Genomic DNA, 17,625 nt, shown 5'->3' with positions numbered 1-17,625 from the left:
AGATGCTTTTGGATCCTTACTGTTGAGTTTCCAGTGTCCTTATGGTGTGAGAACAACAGATAGGAGAGAAAAGCTGGGAAAGGCAAGGAAACTTCTGTTGCTCTGAAGTCATAAGAAAAGCAGGAGAAAACATATTTTCCTCCAGTGGGTTTAGTCATTTCTCTGTATTTTCAAACTCTTCATGTCTCATGAAACTCTTGAAGCTCTTGAATTTCTGCAAAGGGCTTGCTGTGCTGGTTTGTTGGAAAGTTCTGGAACCCCGGCACTGGTCCTCTGTCCACACTCTACATGCTGTCTTTCTCTCCTCTCATTCTCACTTCAACTCTGAGACCTTCGTTCGAGTGTGTTGGCCTCAGACCAGTGTGGCAGAGACCCTTATGAGGGCTTGTGTCTCCCCCTGGCAGAGCAAGAAGATCTGAAGGTACTGATTCTGAATCATCCTCGGGGGCTCAGCTGCCCAGCTGAAGGTATTGGACCTCCAGCTTCTGTATCACCCTGCCTGTGCCTGGGTTTGTGAGTGAGCAGGCAGTATGCACACAAAGCAGCAACTGGAGCCTCAAGACCTGGCCAGGTGTGGCTACTGCAGCTTCACTGACCAGTTCTCATCCAATACAGTCCTGCCCTTCAAATGGACAGGAGGTCCTCCTGCCCAGAGCCCCAGGCTTTAGCATCCTCTTGAAGCTGCACCTCTCTCCAAGAGGAGAGAGCCCAAGAGGATGTTCTCGTCTGGATCCTGGCCACTCCTAAACCAGCTCAGGCTACCAGGACCCCAGGATTCCTGCCAGGGGCTGCCAAGGGCCCGAGTGGACTCTGTCCCTGGATCTGTGCCCCTAAGGGCAGATCATGCTACTAGTTTGCACATCCTTAGGTCCCAGGATAGCCACTGATGGGCTGTAGGTGGAACGCAGGCATGGTGTCCACATTTGCATGCGCAGGCTCCTTGCAGCGCGTGGGGAGTTGCGTGGGTGGGGAGGCGGGCGGGCTGCCGGCTGGGGGCCAGTTCTCTTGGCATCGCCACATTCTGATGCAAAACTCCAAGGAGTCCAAGAATTCTAAATTTGAAGCTGGCTTTCCCTGTGGTTAGGAAGTTATATTTGTCAAGATAGGGGAGCAGAACATTCTCTCTAGCACACGGCTAGCTTGGCTTATACCTTTTGAGTACGGAGCATCATGTTCTGTGGGTTTCCGTCTGCGTTCTTGTCCTGGGCCTAATGGATCCCCCAGCACTTCCAGGACCAGGAGCCACTTCCCAGTCGGCTGAGTTTGGGGTCCTTCTGTGTGGAATGCTCGCCGTATGAACGTGGCATAAGCATCTTGAGGGCATTCTGGAATTGAGGCGTGTGTGGATGAGCTGGAAGTTTCTGAGGGAGAAGAGGGCTCTGGAGGCTCAGAGGGCGGACATCGCTGGAGGAGAGGACTTGGTGGGGTGATGTCATGGGCTGAATTGGGTCCCTTCTATTGTAACCCCCAATGTGACTTAATGTGGAGATGGGGCTTCAAAGTAGGTGATTAAGATTAATGAGGTCATACAGTGGAGCCCTGACCCAGTGGGATTGGTAAGAGCAGGTTCCAGGAAGAAGAGATTAGGACAGAGATGTACAAAAGGGAGAAGGTGTGAAGACACAGTAAGAAGGAGAGAGGTCTCAGGAGAAAGCAAGCCTGCTGACACCCTGACCTTGGAATTCCAGCTCCCCCCAACCCCCCACCACTGTGAGACAATAAATGTCTTGTTTAAGGCCCTCAGGGGTGGATAAAAGTGGGAGACAGGTGTGTGTGGATGATGGCAGAGGGGTTTGCATATAGCAGGGGCAGAGCTGGGCATGGGCCAGATTGGGCTGCAGGAAGGACAGCAGTGGCATGTCCGGGGATGCAAAAGAGGGCCTGTGTGCCCCAGGGCTGGGCTGCCTCCCTGACCCCATGCAACTTCTTCCCCTCAGTCTGCAGGAAGCTCCTGGCAGCCCATCCAGAGGATCGGGGGCGCCTGTGGGAGGTGGAGCCCCCAGGAGCCTGGGGCCAGCGTGGCAACATCTGGCTGAAGGTTCAGCTTCAACAGTCAAGACGTCCAGATTGTGAGTCCGGGTGAAAAATGTGCTCTTTGGTCTGGTTATTTCTAGCGTCAGTAATGGAAGCATAGATTCACTGGTGCGGGTCCAGTCAGGCCAGGCGGACGTTCTGATTGTTGCTACTGCAGGAACAGAGGGAGTGGGAATGGGGGTGGGGGGAGGGCGGCATCCTGACCTCCTTCCCCCTCCCTTCCTAATGACCCACACCTCCAGATACTCTTTCTCAAATAGATCTCCTCCAGGCGAGCCAAATCAGAAACTCCCTGGCACTGAGGGTTCCCTGTTTACAATCAGAAAGGATCCCTGAAGCACATAAGAGGACCTCTTACAGAAGGTCCCTTGAAACAATTGTTTCTAATAGGCAGTGTGTGCATCTGGTAAAAATGCTAAGACACACAAGGGTTTGCTGGAAGAGCGAGCTTGGTCCCCTGTCCTTTGGGGTAGGTCTCCCCCCAGGGTAGGCAGCGCCCAGTTGGCTGTTGGTGAGGGGCCTGCCCTGTCCTTGCCCTGTTTGATGGCAGGCAGCCCAGGCCTGTGGGTGCGCTATTGCATATGCAGCCCCTGTTCCAGACACACACACACACACACACACACACACACACACACACACACACAACCTTCAGTGAGTTGGCGGTGGGTTTTTGACGGATGGTGTCTGTGCCCACTTGGTGGGTCTCAGGCAGGGATAGGAAGACCTCAAGTAGCCAGAGGGGTGCCCAGGGAGGCAGGTACGAGCATCTTGGGATCTCCATGCTGCTTTCTGGCAGTGATCTTTCCACCTTCCCTGAGTGAGGCCTGCTGAGGCCCCTCGCAGCTGCTGCTGGAGGGTGATGGGGAGGGGTGGGGGCGTGGAGCCCTCTAGACTGCAGGTGAAAGGGAGCCTGTGTCAATTAACTGGCCACAATGAAAGCCTCACTTTCATTCCCAGCCCCTGGCCCCTGAGGTCCCTGTAGGGTCTCCTGCCACTTCCGAGGCTGCAGGTGGCTCATTAGGGACCAGGTGGGCAGCTGAGATGCCAACTTTCTCTCCAGGTGGCAAGCTGATTCCCCTTAGGTGGTGACAAGGAACAGTGCCTGTGAATTTATTGATGATAATAGTGATAGGCTTTGCTCCTCTGGTGCCTTTCAGCCAGGAGGCTTAATGGATATTTACAGATATTAATGGGGTGACTGGGCACCCACGAAGGAGGCCATTGGCAGGGCTGAGACTGTGATCCTAATGAGGCAGTTAAGTGACTTGCCCTGTGGCGTTGAGAGTTAGAAATGCAGGGAAGCCGGCCCAGATCCCGGGTGCTTGGCTGGCCAGCCATGTGAGTTTATCGATGGACTTCCCAAATAAGCCTGCAGCCCCCACGTGGCCTGGCCTTGGTGGCTTGGATGTTGCAGTTCCTTGGCTGGGAATGAGGTTTAAAAAAAAAAAAAAAAAGGGCTTGTCTACCAGAATGTAGAAATCATGTGGAAATTGCACGGGCTGGAGGGGGCTTGCAGGGGAGGACGTTTTTGCATTAATTAGGAAGATGGCTTCCTCTGAGGAGAATTCCACTGGGGGTTATTTCAAGAGCTGAGAGTTGGTGTGGTCTGGTCAGAGGAAATGAGCTAGAATTCAGACGCTAGACCTGTCACTTTAAGTCACTCTGAGATGCACCAACTCTCTCCTTAAGGTGGCAAATGAGGCCACTTTCACAGAGAAGTTTCCAGAAGCGTGCCTGAGTCCCTTGAAGGAAGAAGGGTCATCATTATAATTAGGGATATAATTAGATTACTAAAAAGTCTATAATTTTTTTTTCTAAGTTGTGGTCGTTTCACTCCCTGTATAAATCATGGGCTAGTTCCCAGTTTTCACCCACACCTCCTGTCTCCCCCAGGGCCAGCAGTCAGGATTTTAATTCGCTCAGGAAGCTTTTCAGCCAAGCAGCTTCATCTTGTAACAATTTTGTCAGTTAGTGCTGACATTTCAGGTTTTCTCCCAGGTTGGCGAGTGCGGGCTGTAGATACAATCACAGATTAGCCCAGATGCTCTGCAGTTTCTCAGTTTTTAGTCTTTTCTCTACTTGTGGAAATCAGCCAATGTTAGCCCATTGGATTTCCCCACTGATCACCAAACAGTACAGATTCTGGGATCTTCTCGTCCCTGGAGAAGATCTCACTAGGTCACTTAACTTTTAGTTTTTAATTAATCAGTTATTCTTAGAGTTGCTTTCTTGACTTGTATTTTGCAAGCTCTATCTTTTGACCCTTCATCTCTGGCGTTATCTAGGAGGTTTCCTACAATTTCATGGGCCGCAGAAATAGAACTCTAAACAAGAAGCCTGGTGGGGCCAGTTGATTTTTACATTCTAAGGAAGGCAAGGGCATTTTATAACATTCTACAACATTCCAGCGGGAAATTAACTTCTCTTTCCACATGTTTTAAAATCTATTTTTGAAGTGGTGTCATTTGTGGACTAGGGCTTTTAAAGCTTGCACAGTCCTGACTGTTGATAACATCTGTGGCTTATAAAGGCCCTGAAAATATTTATAGGGTTATTCAGACCTTTGGAGAGAAGGAGTTTGTGGGAACATTTTTTTCTCTCTACACTCAGTTATATTTGAAGCCTTTGAAACGTACTTGACCAATAGGATCATAATTCTGTCTGACGTGACTTCCCTGTTAGCCTACACATGTTTAAGTTTCTTCCCTGGAGGAGATGTAATTGAATATGTCAACCGTCGATTTTTTTTTTTTTTAACTACAAAAATGTTGCTGGAGGCAGGAGGTAATTGCACACAGATTTAAACATTATTTTTTTCATTTTTAGATTATATTTTCCTTTCTGTCCAGGTGAATTTTTAATAGATTCAGTTGTCATCCATAGGGAAAATACTTTTCTTCTATTTACATTTAGTTTTTAAAGCTAGAGGGCTGTACATAAAAAGAGGTGAACTATTTGGGCTAAGGAAGGGGTATCATTTTTCTCAAAGCCTAATGCTTAGCCGATTGCAGCTCTAACTTATTTCAGAGAGTTGGACATTATGTAGCCTAGTAGCAAGAGCAAGTTTATGATGGTGAGCTATGCTGGAAAGCGCCAAGAACAGAACCACCGCACTCTGTGGGTTTTTGATCTGATACTGCTCTTCGACAGGTTGTATGGCTCCCTCCTGTGGCCATTCTCTTCCACTGCAGTGCTGGATGGTAATTCTTAGCTTTGACTTACCTATGTGGCTGCTTCTCAGATTCTTATCCTTTTGAGTCCAAATTGGTGGGTTCATTTTTTTTTTTTAATATTGTACCTTCATTATATAGGGAAAAAATGCAAGTGAACATTTGAGAGCTATTAGAATGCTTTTGTCCATCGCATATAAAAGCATAGTTTTACATATTAGGAAAGGAGGAAAATTGATAATGGATTATCTGCCTCATTCTCATTCATTTTCTCATTTGTTCATCAGGTATTCATTCATTCATTTATTTATTCAATTGATTATTATTAATAGAGCATTTCTCAAAATCGGTTGCTATGCAGATGACAGGGCTATAGGAGTGAATAAGGCTGCCTAAGTGTCTGCAGCAGCTCATTTATGAGCTTACATTTTTGTGAAGGAAAGCACATAGGCAACTGCTCCTGTTTTATATAAAATCTTTTATGTATCAGGAGTTCTCACTGTGGCTCAGTGGGTTAAGAACCCAACATAGTGTTCATGAGGATGCGAGTTTGATCATTGGCCTCGCTCAGTGGGTTAAGGATCCAGCATTGCTGCAAGTGGTGGTGTAGTTTTCAGATGCAAATTGGATCCAGTGTTGCCATGGCTGTAGCATAGGCCTCAGCTGCAGCTCAAGTTCAACCCCTGGCCCTGGAACTTCCATATGCCACAGGTGAAGCTGTAAAACAAACAAACAAACAAACAAACAAACAAAAATTTATGTATCAGAGAGGACTAAAGAGGGCTGGTATTTTTAAGTGCTCACAGTTAAATTTTGCCAAACCAAATTTGGCTCCTTTATAAGGTCTGGAAATAAACTTCAGATACTCGTTTATATAGGAAACACGTAATACAATTATTTTTTTATTTGAAAAATGTGTTTCCTTCATATTTGCAGCTCAAATGGAAAACTATATATTTTATCCTAAGGTAAACCTTCTCTGAACCTTCCCCTACCATGCTCCACATATGGATTTGGGGGTATGCAAAGGTGCACAGTAGGATAAGAAAGTCACCCCCTTCCAAGCTGGTACTGATAGGATAGGAGGAGGAGGAGGGAGGCTGAATTAAGGCATGATTATGGCGTCTCTTACAAGTAGGAATTCCAGTGAGCAAAGAGGAATAGAATGGGAAACCCGACTTAATTTAATGCCTGAATTATTGGAAAATAGATGAAAATTCCAGCTCAGAAATGCTTGAGTGGAATGACTACTTCATGTCTCCCAACACCTGGCAGGTATTCCTGTCCTCGGGGGGCATGTAGCAGGTGTCAGGGTCAAGGTCAAAGGAATGAGTGGGCTCCATGCTTTTGGAAGGGCCCGCAGTGTCTTACTAATCTTTTGATTTTCCGCTCCCTTGGGAGCCACCCTGTTCGCCCATCCCTCTCTTGTTTGGGGATGGTAGTTCATCTGGAAAATCCCACGGAGGATGTGACCAGTCATGGGCAGACTTCTCAAGACGATGGACCCAGACGGTCCACTATTGGAGAAGACGACCAGGTATGATGATGGACATGGCCCTCTAGGACTGGTCACTGCGTCATCCAGGGTAGCTTCCTGAACGTCTCTGCTCTGGGCACCCCCCAGCCAGTGGCCTGTGATGTACACTGAGATCCTCTGAGCTGTGGTGGGAGGAAAGGCTGCTTCTGTTAGGCTTTTCATGGTCCTTTTCCCCCAGCTAGACAAGCTCCAAAGAAGCCAGAACTAAATGGAGAACACATGGGAATCGGCCGTAACTTCCTTGTGGAGGAAACACTGAAAAATCTGCATTTCAAATTCTGGGATGGGCCAGCATCTTCAAAGCAGAACAAATGTGTGGACAAATTTGGCTTTCTTGCCTCCCCCGCCCCTCAAGCCCAGAGGCTAGAAAATGGAATTGGGTTTTAGGATACAGGATGCCTCAGAGCAATGGCAGGGGAGAATCACGGGAAAGGATGTCTGCTGCATATTTCTTGGTGGCCTGTTGTCACTCAGTATTTTAGAAGGTTTTGAAGTAATATGACTCCACAGGTGTTTTCCTGAGGCCAAGCCAGACCTTTGTCTGCACAAGGCAATTGCAATGACATCCGTTCTCTGGCACGGAAGGGCCTGGGCTCGTGAATCCCTAAAGAATCGCCCGTGGTATTAAGCTGCAAAGCTTAACAGTTGCACTTTGTGGGGGATACTGCTTATCTTGGAGATGATTCTGGAGTAGGAGGCTCAACATCAAAGGCATAAGATGTCCCAGAAAGTGCTGGATCATCTTAGAAAAGCTGCCTGGTGTCTGAGGTCAGTTGTAGCCATCTGGCAGAGGGCGGCTTTCACGTTCCTTGGGTCGCAGAGAAAAGGCAGGCTGACTTATGACCCTATCAGGCCACCAAACCAAGTGTGTGCGCTAACCTCTGACTCTCCTTTTAAGCCTTGAAGGCCACTAGGGGAAGCCGGGGGGGGGGGGGGGGGGGGGGGGGGAGACAGGGTGGCCTGACGCCCATGGGCATGCATCCAGGGAAGCCTACACTTTGCAATGTTTAAAGTAGTGCCCCTTGGCTGTGTTCCTTCTTGTATCTCCCCCAGCCGAGCCTTCACTTCCTACCAGCAGATGTGTTCCCATCAGCAAATCTGCACTTGGAGCATCTTACATACAAAGCACAGAGTCCCCATGGCTGGCCTGGTGTTTGAAGCTGGCTTACCTGCTCTGACACTGAGCTCACAGAGCAGTGCCCAGCCAGCCCAGGACCCCCAGAGGGCCCCTGCAATGTTCATTGGAATGTTTTGTTGCTTCTTCTCTGATTTCAGGAGAGGATCAGTGGAGAAGAACTGGAGAATGATGGAGATAGTGCCAGGAAAGAAGCTGTGGGGTGGCTCAAGAGAGCCCGCTGGGCTGAGCTGGAAGGAATGGAAGCTAAGAGGACAGCGGAGGACGCTGGGCTGCCCGGGGGGTCTTGGCAAAAGCACACGCGGCCCAGCTCCTAACCCCTGACTCGCAGAGGCCCAGCTGAGTCTGTTGAGAGCCCACCTGGACCCACAGGGATGTGGGTTCGAGAGCTGCCTGTCACTCCACGCTCCTGTGGCCTGGAGCTGGCCTCTGTCCTTGCCGTGTCCTTGAAGGAGCAAATGACTGCACAGACCACCCTCTCTACCTCAGCCTGGATGTGTGGGCTCAGGCAATGGGAATTCTGAGACAGTAGTTCATGTAATCCCAACATGCTGGGAATCACTTTCCCAAGCTCAGATTTCAGAAGCCCATTCCTTAAACCTAATACAGTTTCTATTACTCAGGGTTGGATTTGTCAAGACTGCACTGGAGGAGTTCCCATCATGGCTCAGTGGTTAATGAACCCAACTAGCATCCATGAGGCCTCTCTCAGTGGGTTAAGGACCCAGCGTTGCCGTGAGCTGTGGTGCAGGTCACAGACGCGGCTCAAATCCTGTGTTGCTGTGGCTGTGGTGTAGGCTGGCAGCTGCAGCTCCTCTTCAGCCCTTAGCCTGGGAACTTCTGTATACCATGGTATGGCCCTAAAAGGACAAAAAGACCAAAAAAACAAACAAACAAACAAACAAAAAACTACACTGGAACCACATGAAGATGCCTCTTTAGCACAAGGAAGTGAAGCCAGGCCTAGTCCTGTCCACGTAGCAGAAAATCCCTCCTGGGTTTGCCCACCACAACCTGGCCCTACAAGCGAGACCCCAGATACCAGATGGGTTTCTAAGGACATACACTTCCTTTGTGGAGAAGCATCAGTGCCGTGGGAAGCTCCCTGAGGGAGGGCCAGGCTGCTGGCTGCCCACCCTGGGCCTCTGGCTCCTGTCTGGCTGACACATGGGAGGCCTCAGGGCAGCTCCAGGCAAACGCCAGCATCAACTAGCATCTAATTCACAAGGGAAGCCACCAGAGGGGGTTTTGGGCTGATGGTCCTGCTGGAATATTGGTGCCTTCAGGGGACAGGCCTGCACTAATAAAGGTGACCATGAAGCTAACTACTGGGCCTGCATGTGACAGTGGCCTCCACTTTCTACAAACCTACACAGCTCTGCTAGGGGCAGGTGCTCGGCCGCTGTTGGGGTTCTGGAGCTGAGCCAGGGACTCTCCCCTCCAGACGCCACTGAGTACGGGAGAGGCTGGAAGTGGCCAGTGCTGCTGGCCCTTCATGGGAAAGTCCAGTGCAGCCCTCTTCGTGAGGCCCCAGAGCCCATCTCCCGGAGGTTGGGGTAGACGCTGTGTGTAGTCGGCTCAGCCTCCCCTTTGGTCAGTAGGCTTCTTTCCAGGCAATCCGGTCAGGTCATCTTGGGGCAAGCAACCCAAGTGTCAGCCCTAATGTCTGGGGGGAATGCACATCTGATTGTATCGCTGAAGGTACCCCTGCTCCTTCTGTGGCTTAACACCGTCTTTGGAGCCTTCAGGGCTGGTCACAGAGGGCCTGCTGACTCTGCTCCAACCTCTGGGCATGCCTGCTTTGCCTTCTGGCCCCCAGCCACCAGGCTTCCCCATCCTGACACATCAGGGTCTGCCAGGGTGTGTACCTTTTCCCCCTCCCTCCTGCACACACATGTGTGCACACACACCTGCACGCATGTCAGGTTCGTTCTTGCTCATATGTCTGGTCTTGGCTCAGATCCCTTCCTGACCACCACTGCTTCAGGTGGCCTTCCCAGGTGGCCTCCAGGTACCAGTCACTTGCTGGGACTCCACGGCCTCCACCAGGTTCAGCTTGGGTCTGCTTAGTTGCCTCTTGTGTCCCCAGTGCAGAGCTGGCCCCTAGTAACTGGGGGGAGGGATGGATGGTCACAGGTCACCTTAGGAGAGAGAGTGACATCTGCCTTCTGTTCCTCTGCTGCTAGGCTCTGGAGAGGTGGATGGAAAGACAGTTTTAGATTTTAGGGATATGGTGAAGCTGGTTCTGGAGCCTTGGAATGGGGAGGAGACCACCAGTGCCAAGCGCTGGCAAGATACTCCCCTGCTGCTGCCCTGGTAGTCTGAGGGCATGTGTGGCAGGACCTCTGTTATCTCTTTACTTATCCATCCATCCAACCATCCACTTGTCCATCTCCCTGTCCCTCTTTTTCTCTCTCTACATCTCTCCACTCATCTCATCTGTCCATCCATCCATCTGTCCATCTACTCACCCACCCATCCATTTCTACCATTCTCTCTCTTCCTCCATCTGTCCACCCATTTACCTATCCACCCACTTGTCTTTCCATCCATCCATCCATCCATCCATCCATCCATCCATCCATCCATCCTGTTGTACAACACACATTGTGTGCTTGCTCAGGGCCAAGCCCTTTGCTGGGCACAGGGCATGTACAGATAAGTGAGGCATGGACCCTGGGTTCAAGGTAGCTGTTCTTAGGAAGGGTCTCTCCTGGAGTCTTTCAGTGCATTTGTCTCCGTTACACCTTTTAAAAAGAGAGACATGCCCAATTGAATAGAAAGAGAGTTTAGAGCCCCACATGGAGACTCATGCTGTCCCAGTGCATGTAGGTTCTCTGGGAAGGAGGCCCAACCTTACACATGGAGCCAGGTTGGGGTGGTGGTGGGTGGGGGGTGGGGAGGAATGTGATATGAGATGTAACCTTTAGATGTGAGCTGTGAACATTTTCCTGTTTGAGATAAATCATTGGTGCTTTGTGTTTACGTGGAAGTGGACGGATCTAAATGCCTCAGGGGTTTGATGAAGTTATTGTTCAATAAAAGAATCCTGCCAAGAAAGAAAAACTAATGTCTTTTTTGTTTGTTTTTTGTTTTGTTTTGCTGCACCCGCGGTATATGGAAGTTCCCAGGCTAGGGTTCTAATTGGAGCTACACTACAGCCACAGTAACTTGGGATCTGAGCTCCATCTGTGACTCACACCACAGCTCATGGCAATGCTGGATCCTTAACCCACTGAATGAGGCCAGGGATCGAACCCACACCCTCATGGATCCTAGTGGAGTTTGCTAACCGCTGAGCCACGAAAGATACTCCCGAAAAACTGATGTGTTGAGGCAGTTCATTTAAGGATGTATGATAACCGCTTGGTTTTAGAGGGAAACATGTTGGAGCTCAGAGCAGACCCTGTGTGGCAGGGCCCGGCCCTGTGGGCGTGGGGCTGTGTGCAGGGTCCTTTCCATGTGATGGACTTGCATAGGAGTGTCTGTGAGGCTGTGTGCATGGCGTGTTGTTTTATTAAATCACCTTTGCTGAACTTACTATTCAGATCCTTCATGTTCTTGCCTGTTACTGTATAATAGCTCTGAAGAGATATAATTTACAATCCATAAAATTTATTTCACTTAAAGTATATAATTCCATGGTTTCTAGTGTGTTTACAGATTTGTGCAACCACCACCATAATCAGCACCTCAAAAAGAAACCCTGTACCCCTCAGCCATCTCTCTCTCCACACCCCCCGCCCCCCCACCCCGGCATAGGCACCACGAATCTGCTTTCTCTCTATAGAGGTACCTATTGTGGACATGCCATTTAAGTGGGATCATATGCAACATGTGGTCATTTGCATTTTTTTTCACTTAGCCTAATGTTTTGAAGGCTCATCTGTGTTGTAGCATGTATCAGTATTTCATTCCTTTTATAGCAGAAGAACATTCCATTGTATGGATATACCACTTTAAAGAAAATCTGTTTCCTGGGAGTTCCCGTTGTGGCTCAGCAGTTAACGAACCTGACTGGCATCCATGAGGATGCAGGTTCAATCCCTGGCCTTGCTCAGTGGGTTAAGGATCTGGCGTTGCTGTGAGCTGTGGTGTAGGTCGCAGACGTGGCTCGGATCTTCTGTTGGTGTGGCTCTGGTGTAGGCCGGTGGCTACAGCTCTCATTAGACCCCTAGCCTGGGAACCTACATATGGCGTAGGTGCGGCCCTAAAAAACAAAGACAAAAAAAAAAAAATCCGTTTCCTGATTAATGGACTCGGGTTAATTTCAGTTTTAGCAATTATCCATAATGCTGCCATGAGCATTGTGTTTTTATGTGGACGTAGCCTTCAGTTCTCTTGGGTATATACCCAAGAATGGAATTTCGGGTCATTTGGTAACTCTACTTTTAACATTTTGAGGAACTGCCAAATTACTTTATAAGACAATACACCATTTTACATTTCCTCCAGCAATGAATGAGGGTTCCGATTTCTCCTCATCTCAGCCAGCACTCGTTGGTTTTTTAAAAACTGAATTATAGTCGATTTGCAATGTGTTAATTTCTTCTGTACAGCAAAGTGATTCAGCTATACATTTATATATGTATATGTGAATATACATATGTATGCACATTCTTTTATTATATATATTCTTTTCCATTACGGTTTATCATAGGATGTTGAATTTAGTTCTCTGTTCTGTATAGTAGGACCTTGTTGTTTATCCCCTCCATGCATTATAGCTGACATCTGCTAACCCCTACCTCCCACTCCATCCTCTCTCAACCCACTCCCCCTTGGCAACCATAAGTCTGTTCTCCATATCCGTGAGTCTGTTTTTGTTTTGTAGATAGGTTCATTTGTGCCATTGTAATTATTTAAGTGATTGCCTTTCTTTTTCTTTTGATTTGATATGATAATCTCTAGTTGCATCCATATTGCTGTGAATGGCATTATTTCATTCTTTTTTATGACTGAGTAGTATTCCATTGTGTATATGTACCACATCTTCTCTTTTAAAAATTTTTTTTATTATTCAATGAATTTATCACATCTGTAATTGTATAACGATCATAACAATCCAATTTCACAGGATTTCCATCCCACAGCTCAAGCACATCCCCCCACCCCTCAAACTGTCTCCTACAGAGACCAAAAGTTTTTCAATGTCTGTGAGTCAGCATCTGTTCTTCAAAGAAGTTCAATCTGTCCTTTTTCCAGATTCCACATGTCAGTGATAGCATTTGATGTTGGCGTCTCATTGTATGGCTGATTTCACTTAGCATGATAATTTCTAGGTCCATCCATGTTGCTAGAAATGCTGGTATTTTGTTCTTTTTAATGGCTGAGTAATATTCCATTGTGTATATGTACCACATCTTCTGGATCCACTCCTCTGTCAATGGACATTTAGGTTGTTTCCATGTTTTGTCTATTGAAAATAGTGCTGCAATGAACATCAGAGTACATGTGTCTTTGCGAGTCATGGTTTTCTCTGGATAGATGCCCAAGAGTGGGATTGCTGGATCAAATGGTAGTTCTATGTTTAGTTTTCTGAGGAATCTCCATACTGCTTTCCACAGTGGTTGCACCAATTTACAATCCCACCAACAGTGTACTAGGATTCCTTTTTCTCCACACCCTCTCCAGCACTTATTGTTTGTAGACTTTTGGATGATGGCCATTCTGGCTGGTGTAAGGTGGTACCTCATAGTGGTTTTGATTTGCATTTCTCTAATAATGAGTGATGTTGAATATCTTTTCATGTGTTTTTTGGCCATCTGTATGTCTTTGGAGAACTGTCTGTTTAGATCTTCTGCCCATTTTTTTGATGGAGTTTTTTTTGTTTTTTTTTTTTTTTTTGGTATGGAGCTGCAGAAGTTGTTTATAAATTTTGGAGATTAATCCCATGTCAGTTGATTTATTTGCAAAGATTTTCTCCCATTCTGTGGGTTGTCTTTTCGTTTTGTTTAGGGTTTCCTTTGCTGTGCAGAAACTTTCAAGTTTGATTAGGTCCCATTTGTTTATTTTTGTTTTTACTGTCACTACTCTAAGAGGTGGATCTGAGAAGATGCTGCTGTCCTTTATGTCAGAGAGTGTTTGGCCTATGTTTTCCTTTAAGAGTTTTATAGTGTCTGTGTACCATATCTTCTCAATCCATTCATCTGTTAACTGACATTTAGGTTGTTTACATGTTTGAGCTATTGTCAGTAGTGCTACTACGAACATAGGGGTGCAGGTATCTTTTTGAATTATAGTTTTGTCCAGCTGTATGCCCAGGAGTGGGATTGCTGGATCATATAGTAACTCCATACTGTTCTCCATAGTGGTTGCACCAACTTCTATTCCCACCAGTGGTGTAGGAGAGTTTCCTTTTCTCCACACTCTCTACAGTATTTATTGTTTGTGGACCTTTTAATGATGGCCATTCTGACCAGTGTTAGGTGGTACCTCATTTTAGTTTTGGTTTGCATTTCTCTAATAATTAGCGATGTTGAGCATCTTTTCAATACACCCATTGGCCATTTGCATTTCTCCTTTGGAGAAATGTCTGTTTAGGTCTTGCACCCACTTCTCCATTGGGTTGTTTGGGTTTTTTTGGTTGTTCCTTCTTCTTATCTTTGTGATTTTAGCCCCATCCTAGTGCTTGAGTGTGAGTATCTTGTGATGGTTTTCATGTGCATTTCTCTGATGACTAGTGATGTGGACCATCTTTCCATGAGCTTTTCGGCCCTTTTCATGTCTTCCTTGGAGGCTGTCTCTTCAGATCCTCTGCCCATTCCTTCATCAGGTTGCCTTTTTTTTTTTTTTTTTGCTTTTTAGGGCCACACCTGTGGAATATGGAGGTTCCCAGACTAGGGGTCAAATAGGAGCTGCAGCTGCTGGCCTACCCCACAGCTGGAGCAACTCAGGAGACAAGCTGCGTCTTTGACTTACACCACAGCTCACAGCAACGCTGGATCCTTAACCCACTGAGCAGGGCCAGGGATCAAACCCACATCCTCATGGATACCAGTCAGATTCGTTTCCATGCCACAACAGGAACTTCTGGGTTGTCTTTTTTTTTTTTTTTTTTGAATTGTAATAGTTCTTTATATATTCTGGACACAAGACTCTCATCACATACATTATTTGCAGATATTTTCTCCCATGCTTTGGGTTGTCTTTTCAGTTTCTTGGTGGTGTCCTTTGAATTGCAGCATTTTGATTTTTTTCTTTTTCTTTTTCTTTTTTTTTTTCAACCACATCCACAGCATGTGGAAGTTCCTGGACCACCACAGCAGTGACCTGAGCTGTTGCAGTGACAACATTGGATCCTTAACCCACTGTGTTGCAAGGGAACTCCAGCATTTTGAATTTTGATGAAATCCAGTTCATCTGTTTTTCCTTTGGTTGCTGTACTTTCGGTGTTGCAGTAGTAATGTTGTTTTATAAATGCATGTCCTTTTATTCCCATTTAAAGGGGGTTATTGGGAAGAACGTTATTCTATGATGAATATAAAAAAACCTACAGAGGAGTCATTACTTGGAAGAACACTGTCCCTGGATCCCAGGCTATGCCCTGTAGGTTGCTCCACCCCAAGCTCCAGTTAAGATCCAGAAATCCCACTGTGTTATATATACCTAAGAAACTTGGAGGCATATGTCCACATAAAAACTTTTACACATATGTTCATTACAGCATTGTGGGTAATAACCCCAAACTGAAATCAACCCCATAGATCATCAGTTGTAGGGGACAGACAAAATGTAGTATCTTCAGCAATGGAATATTCTTCAGCTATAAAAGGAATTAAGCAGTAATGCAGGGTATATAGTGTGAGTGAACCTTAAACACATGCTCAGTGAAGAAAACCAGAGGCAAAGGGGGCCAAAGTTTGGGAACTCGTGGTCATGTTTTGTTCTAGAAAGTCTTTGAGAACAAGCCCTTCTGCATGAAGAAGCAGTGAAACCAGTGGGTTGGCTCCCTCCAGAAACCAGAGAGGACCAACATATTATGAGACCATTTCTAAAATCCCCCTTTTCTGTGAGAAATAATATAAAATCTCTGCTTTTGAGTTAGTTCTCTTTCGAGGGAGAGAGTGGTCAGCAGCGGGAAGTTTTGAGGTTAGGTATCTGAGTTTCTATGTTGAGAAGCCACGGAATTCCGTGGCTACCTTCCTCCCCTGTCTTTGCCTCTGTCACTCCACATGGGCACAGAATATTGTCGTGGCCATGTGACATTGCTGGGGACCACAGTGACAGGGTCACGGGAGGCCCATAGGCCCGAACTGACATCAAGGAGCTGGGCTCGTGGTCATTTTCAGCATCAAATGAGACACAGTTAAAGAGAGTAATTTCTGGAGTTCCCGTTGTGGCTCAGTGGTTAATGAATCTGACTAGTATCCATGAATTCGATCCCTGGCCTCGCTCAGTGGGTTAAGGATGTGGTGTTGCCATGAGCTGTGGTGTAGCTCACGGACATGACTCGGATCCTGTGTTGCTGTGGCTGTGACATAGGCTGGCAGCTACAGCTCTGATTTAACACCTAGCCTGGGAACCTCCATATGCTGTGGGTACGGCCCTCAAAAGACAAAAAAAGAAAAAAAGGGTAATTTCTTTGCTGGCAGAAAAATCCTGTAACAGGCTTCTGTGAGCATGTTTTAATACCTACTGGCCCTGTTTAATGAAGTTGGTTTATCTTACTGAGCCCCCCTTCCCACCAAACAGAAGTCACCTTTGGGCTTTCTAGAAGGCAGCCTTGGCATCAGGAACCCTGACAGTGTGTGGGTAGGCTGCAGAGTTTGTGAACTTTCGTGGCCTTGATTGTCCACCACTCATGGGCCTCTCAGGGGCGGCCCAGGGACACTGCCCAGATGGTGCCTTTGCTCCTTGGGTGCTGGAGTTCTGTTCACATCCTGTGGGGGCAGGAGGGTGTGTCCTCAGAGGGATTCTGGGAAAATATTCCTTCCTGGCACAGTGCCAGTCACAGGAGCAGCTCAGTTTATCATCATTTTTCTCTGCTTTCTACTTGTAGCTGCTGGCGCCTTGATTCAGGGAGTGTTTGCTGTGTTCTCTTGTGACCAAGAGAAGCAGGTAACATCTGTGTCTAATATATAACCAACTCTGTACTGTGTTTGTAAAGGACTTTGTGAAAATCCATGTACATTAAATCCACATAGGCCACATAAAGAGATAGGATAAGAAACACACTCAGATGTCACACCCTAGGTAGAAGTTGGGCTTCTCCTTCCCCCGTGGGCCTTCCTTCCTGGAGCTGCCCATGGACTTGGCAGCTTGGGCTGGTGCTGGGCCACAGAAAACCAGACTCAGGAGCTCTGCCTTCCCCACCCCCACGACTTCTCTCCTCTTGTCAGAGGTTTCTGGCCGTTTCCTGGAGATAGCCTATGCTGCTTCCTTCTTGGATGCTTCAGATATAATTTGAGCAGAAGGAAGCAGATCTCAGTAGAGTATGTGCTGCTTTTTATCTCATTCACTTTCTGTGGACCAGCCTGGGCCGGATGAGTTCTTTACTTTACTTTGCTTTTCTTTTTGGGGGGCAAATTTTATAGCCGCATCAATGGCCTATGAAAGTTCCCAGGCCAAGGACTGAATCTAAGCCTCAGCTGTGACCTATGCCACAGCTGTGGCAATGCCAGATCCTTAACCCACTGTGCCTGGCTGGGGATCAAACTTACACCTTGGCAGCGACCTGAGCTGAGGCAGTCGGAGTCTTAACCCCATGTGCCACAGAACTCCTGGATGGGCTATTTTCGACACTGGTG

The 17,625-nt window shown here is 47.3% G+C and overlaps 1 protein-coding gene across 3 annotated transcripts in view; it reads left to right on the top strand.

Moving 5' to 3' along the window:
• Positions 1–10,936, top strand: part of FAM169B (family with sequence similarity 169 member B) — a 98,130-nt gene extending 87,194 nt beyond the window's left edge. For 2 of the 3 annotated variants that reach the window (XM_005659772.3, XM_021098324.1), the window contains exons 7-9: positions 1,938–2,069; positions 6,647–6,741; positions 8,017–10,936. In XM_005659772.3, coding sequence (XP_005659829.1) covers positions 1,938–2,069; positions 6,647–6,741; positions 8,017–8,193 — 404 coding nt within the window. In that variant the 3' untranslated portion in view covers positions 8,194–10,936. Of the gene's footprint in view, positions 1–1,937; positions 2,070–6,646; positions 7,647–8,016 lie in introns of those variants that run through there. The other variant, XM_021098326.1, reaches the window with a different exon arrangement.

Source organism: Sus scrofa, chromosome 1 (assembly GCF_000003025.6).
Source record: "Sus scrofa isolate TJ Tabasco breed Duroc chromosome 1, Sscrofa11.1, whole genome shotgun sequence".
In the NCBI taxonomy this organism is placed as follows: domain Eukaryota; kingdom Metazoa; phylum Chordata; class Mammalia; order Artiodactyla; family Suidae; genus Sus; species Sus scrofa.
Note: the sequence above shows the minus strand (reverse complement) of the source record. Positions and strands in the feature narration are given on the sequence as shown.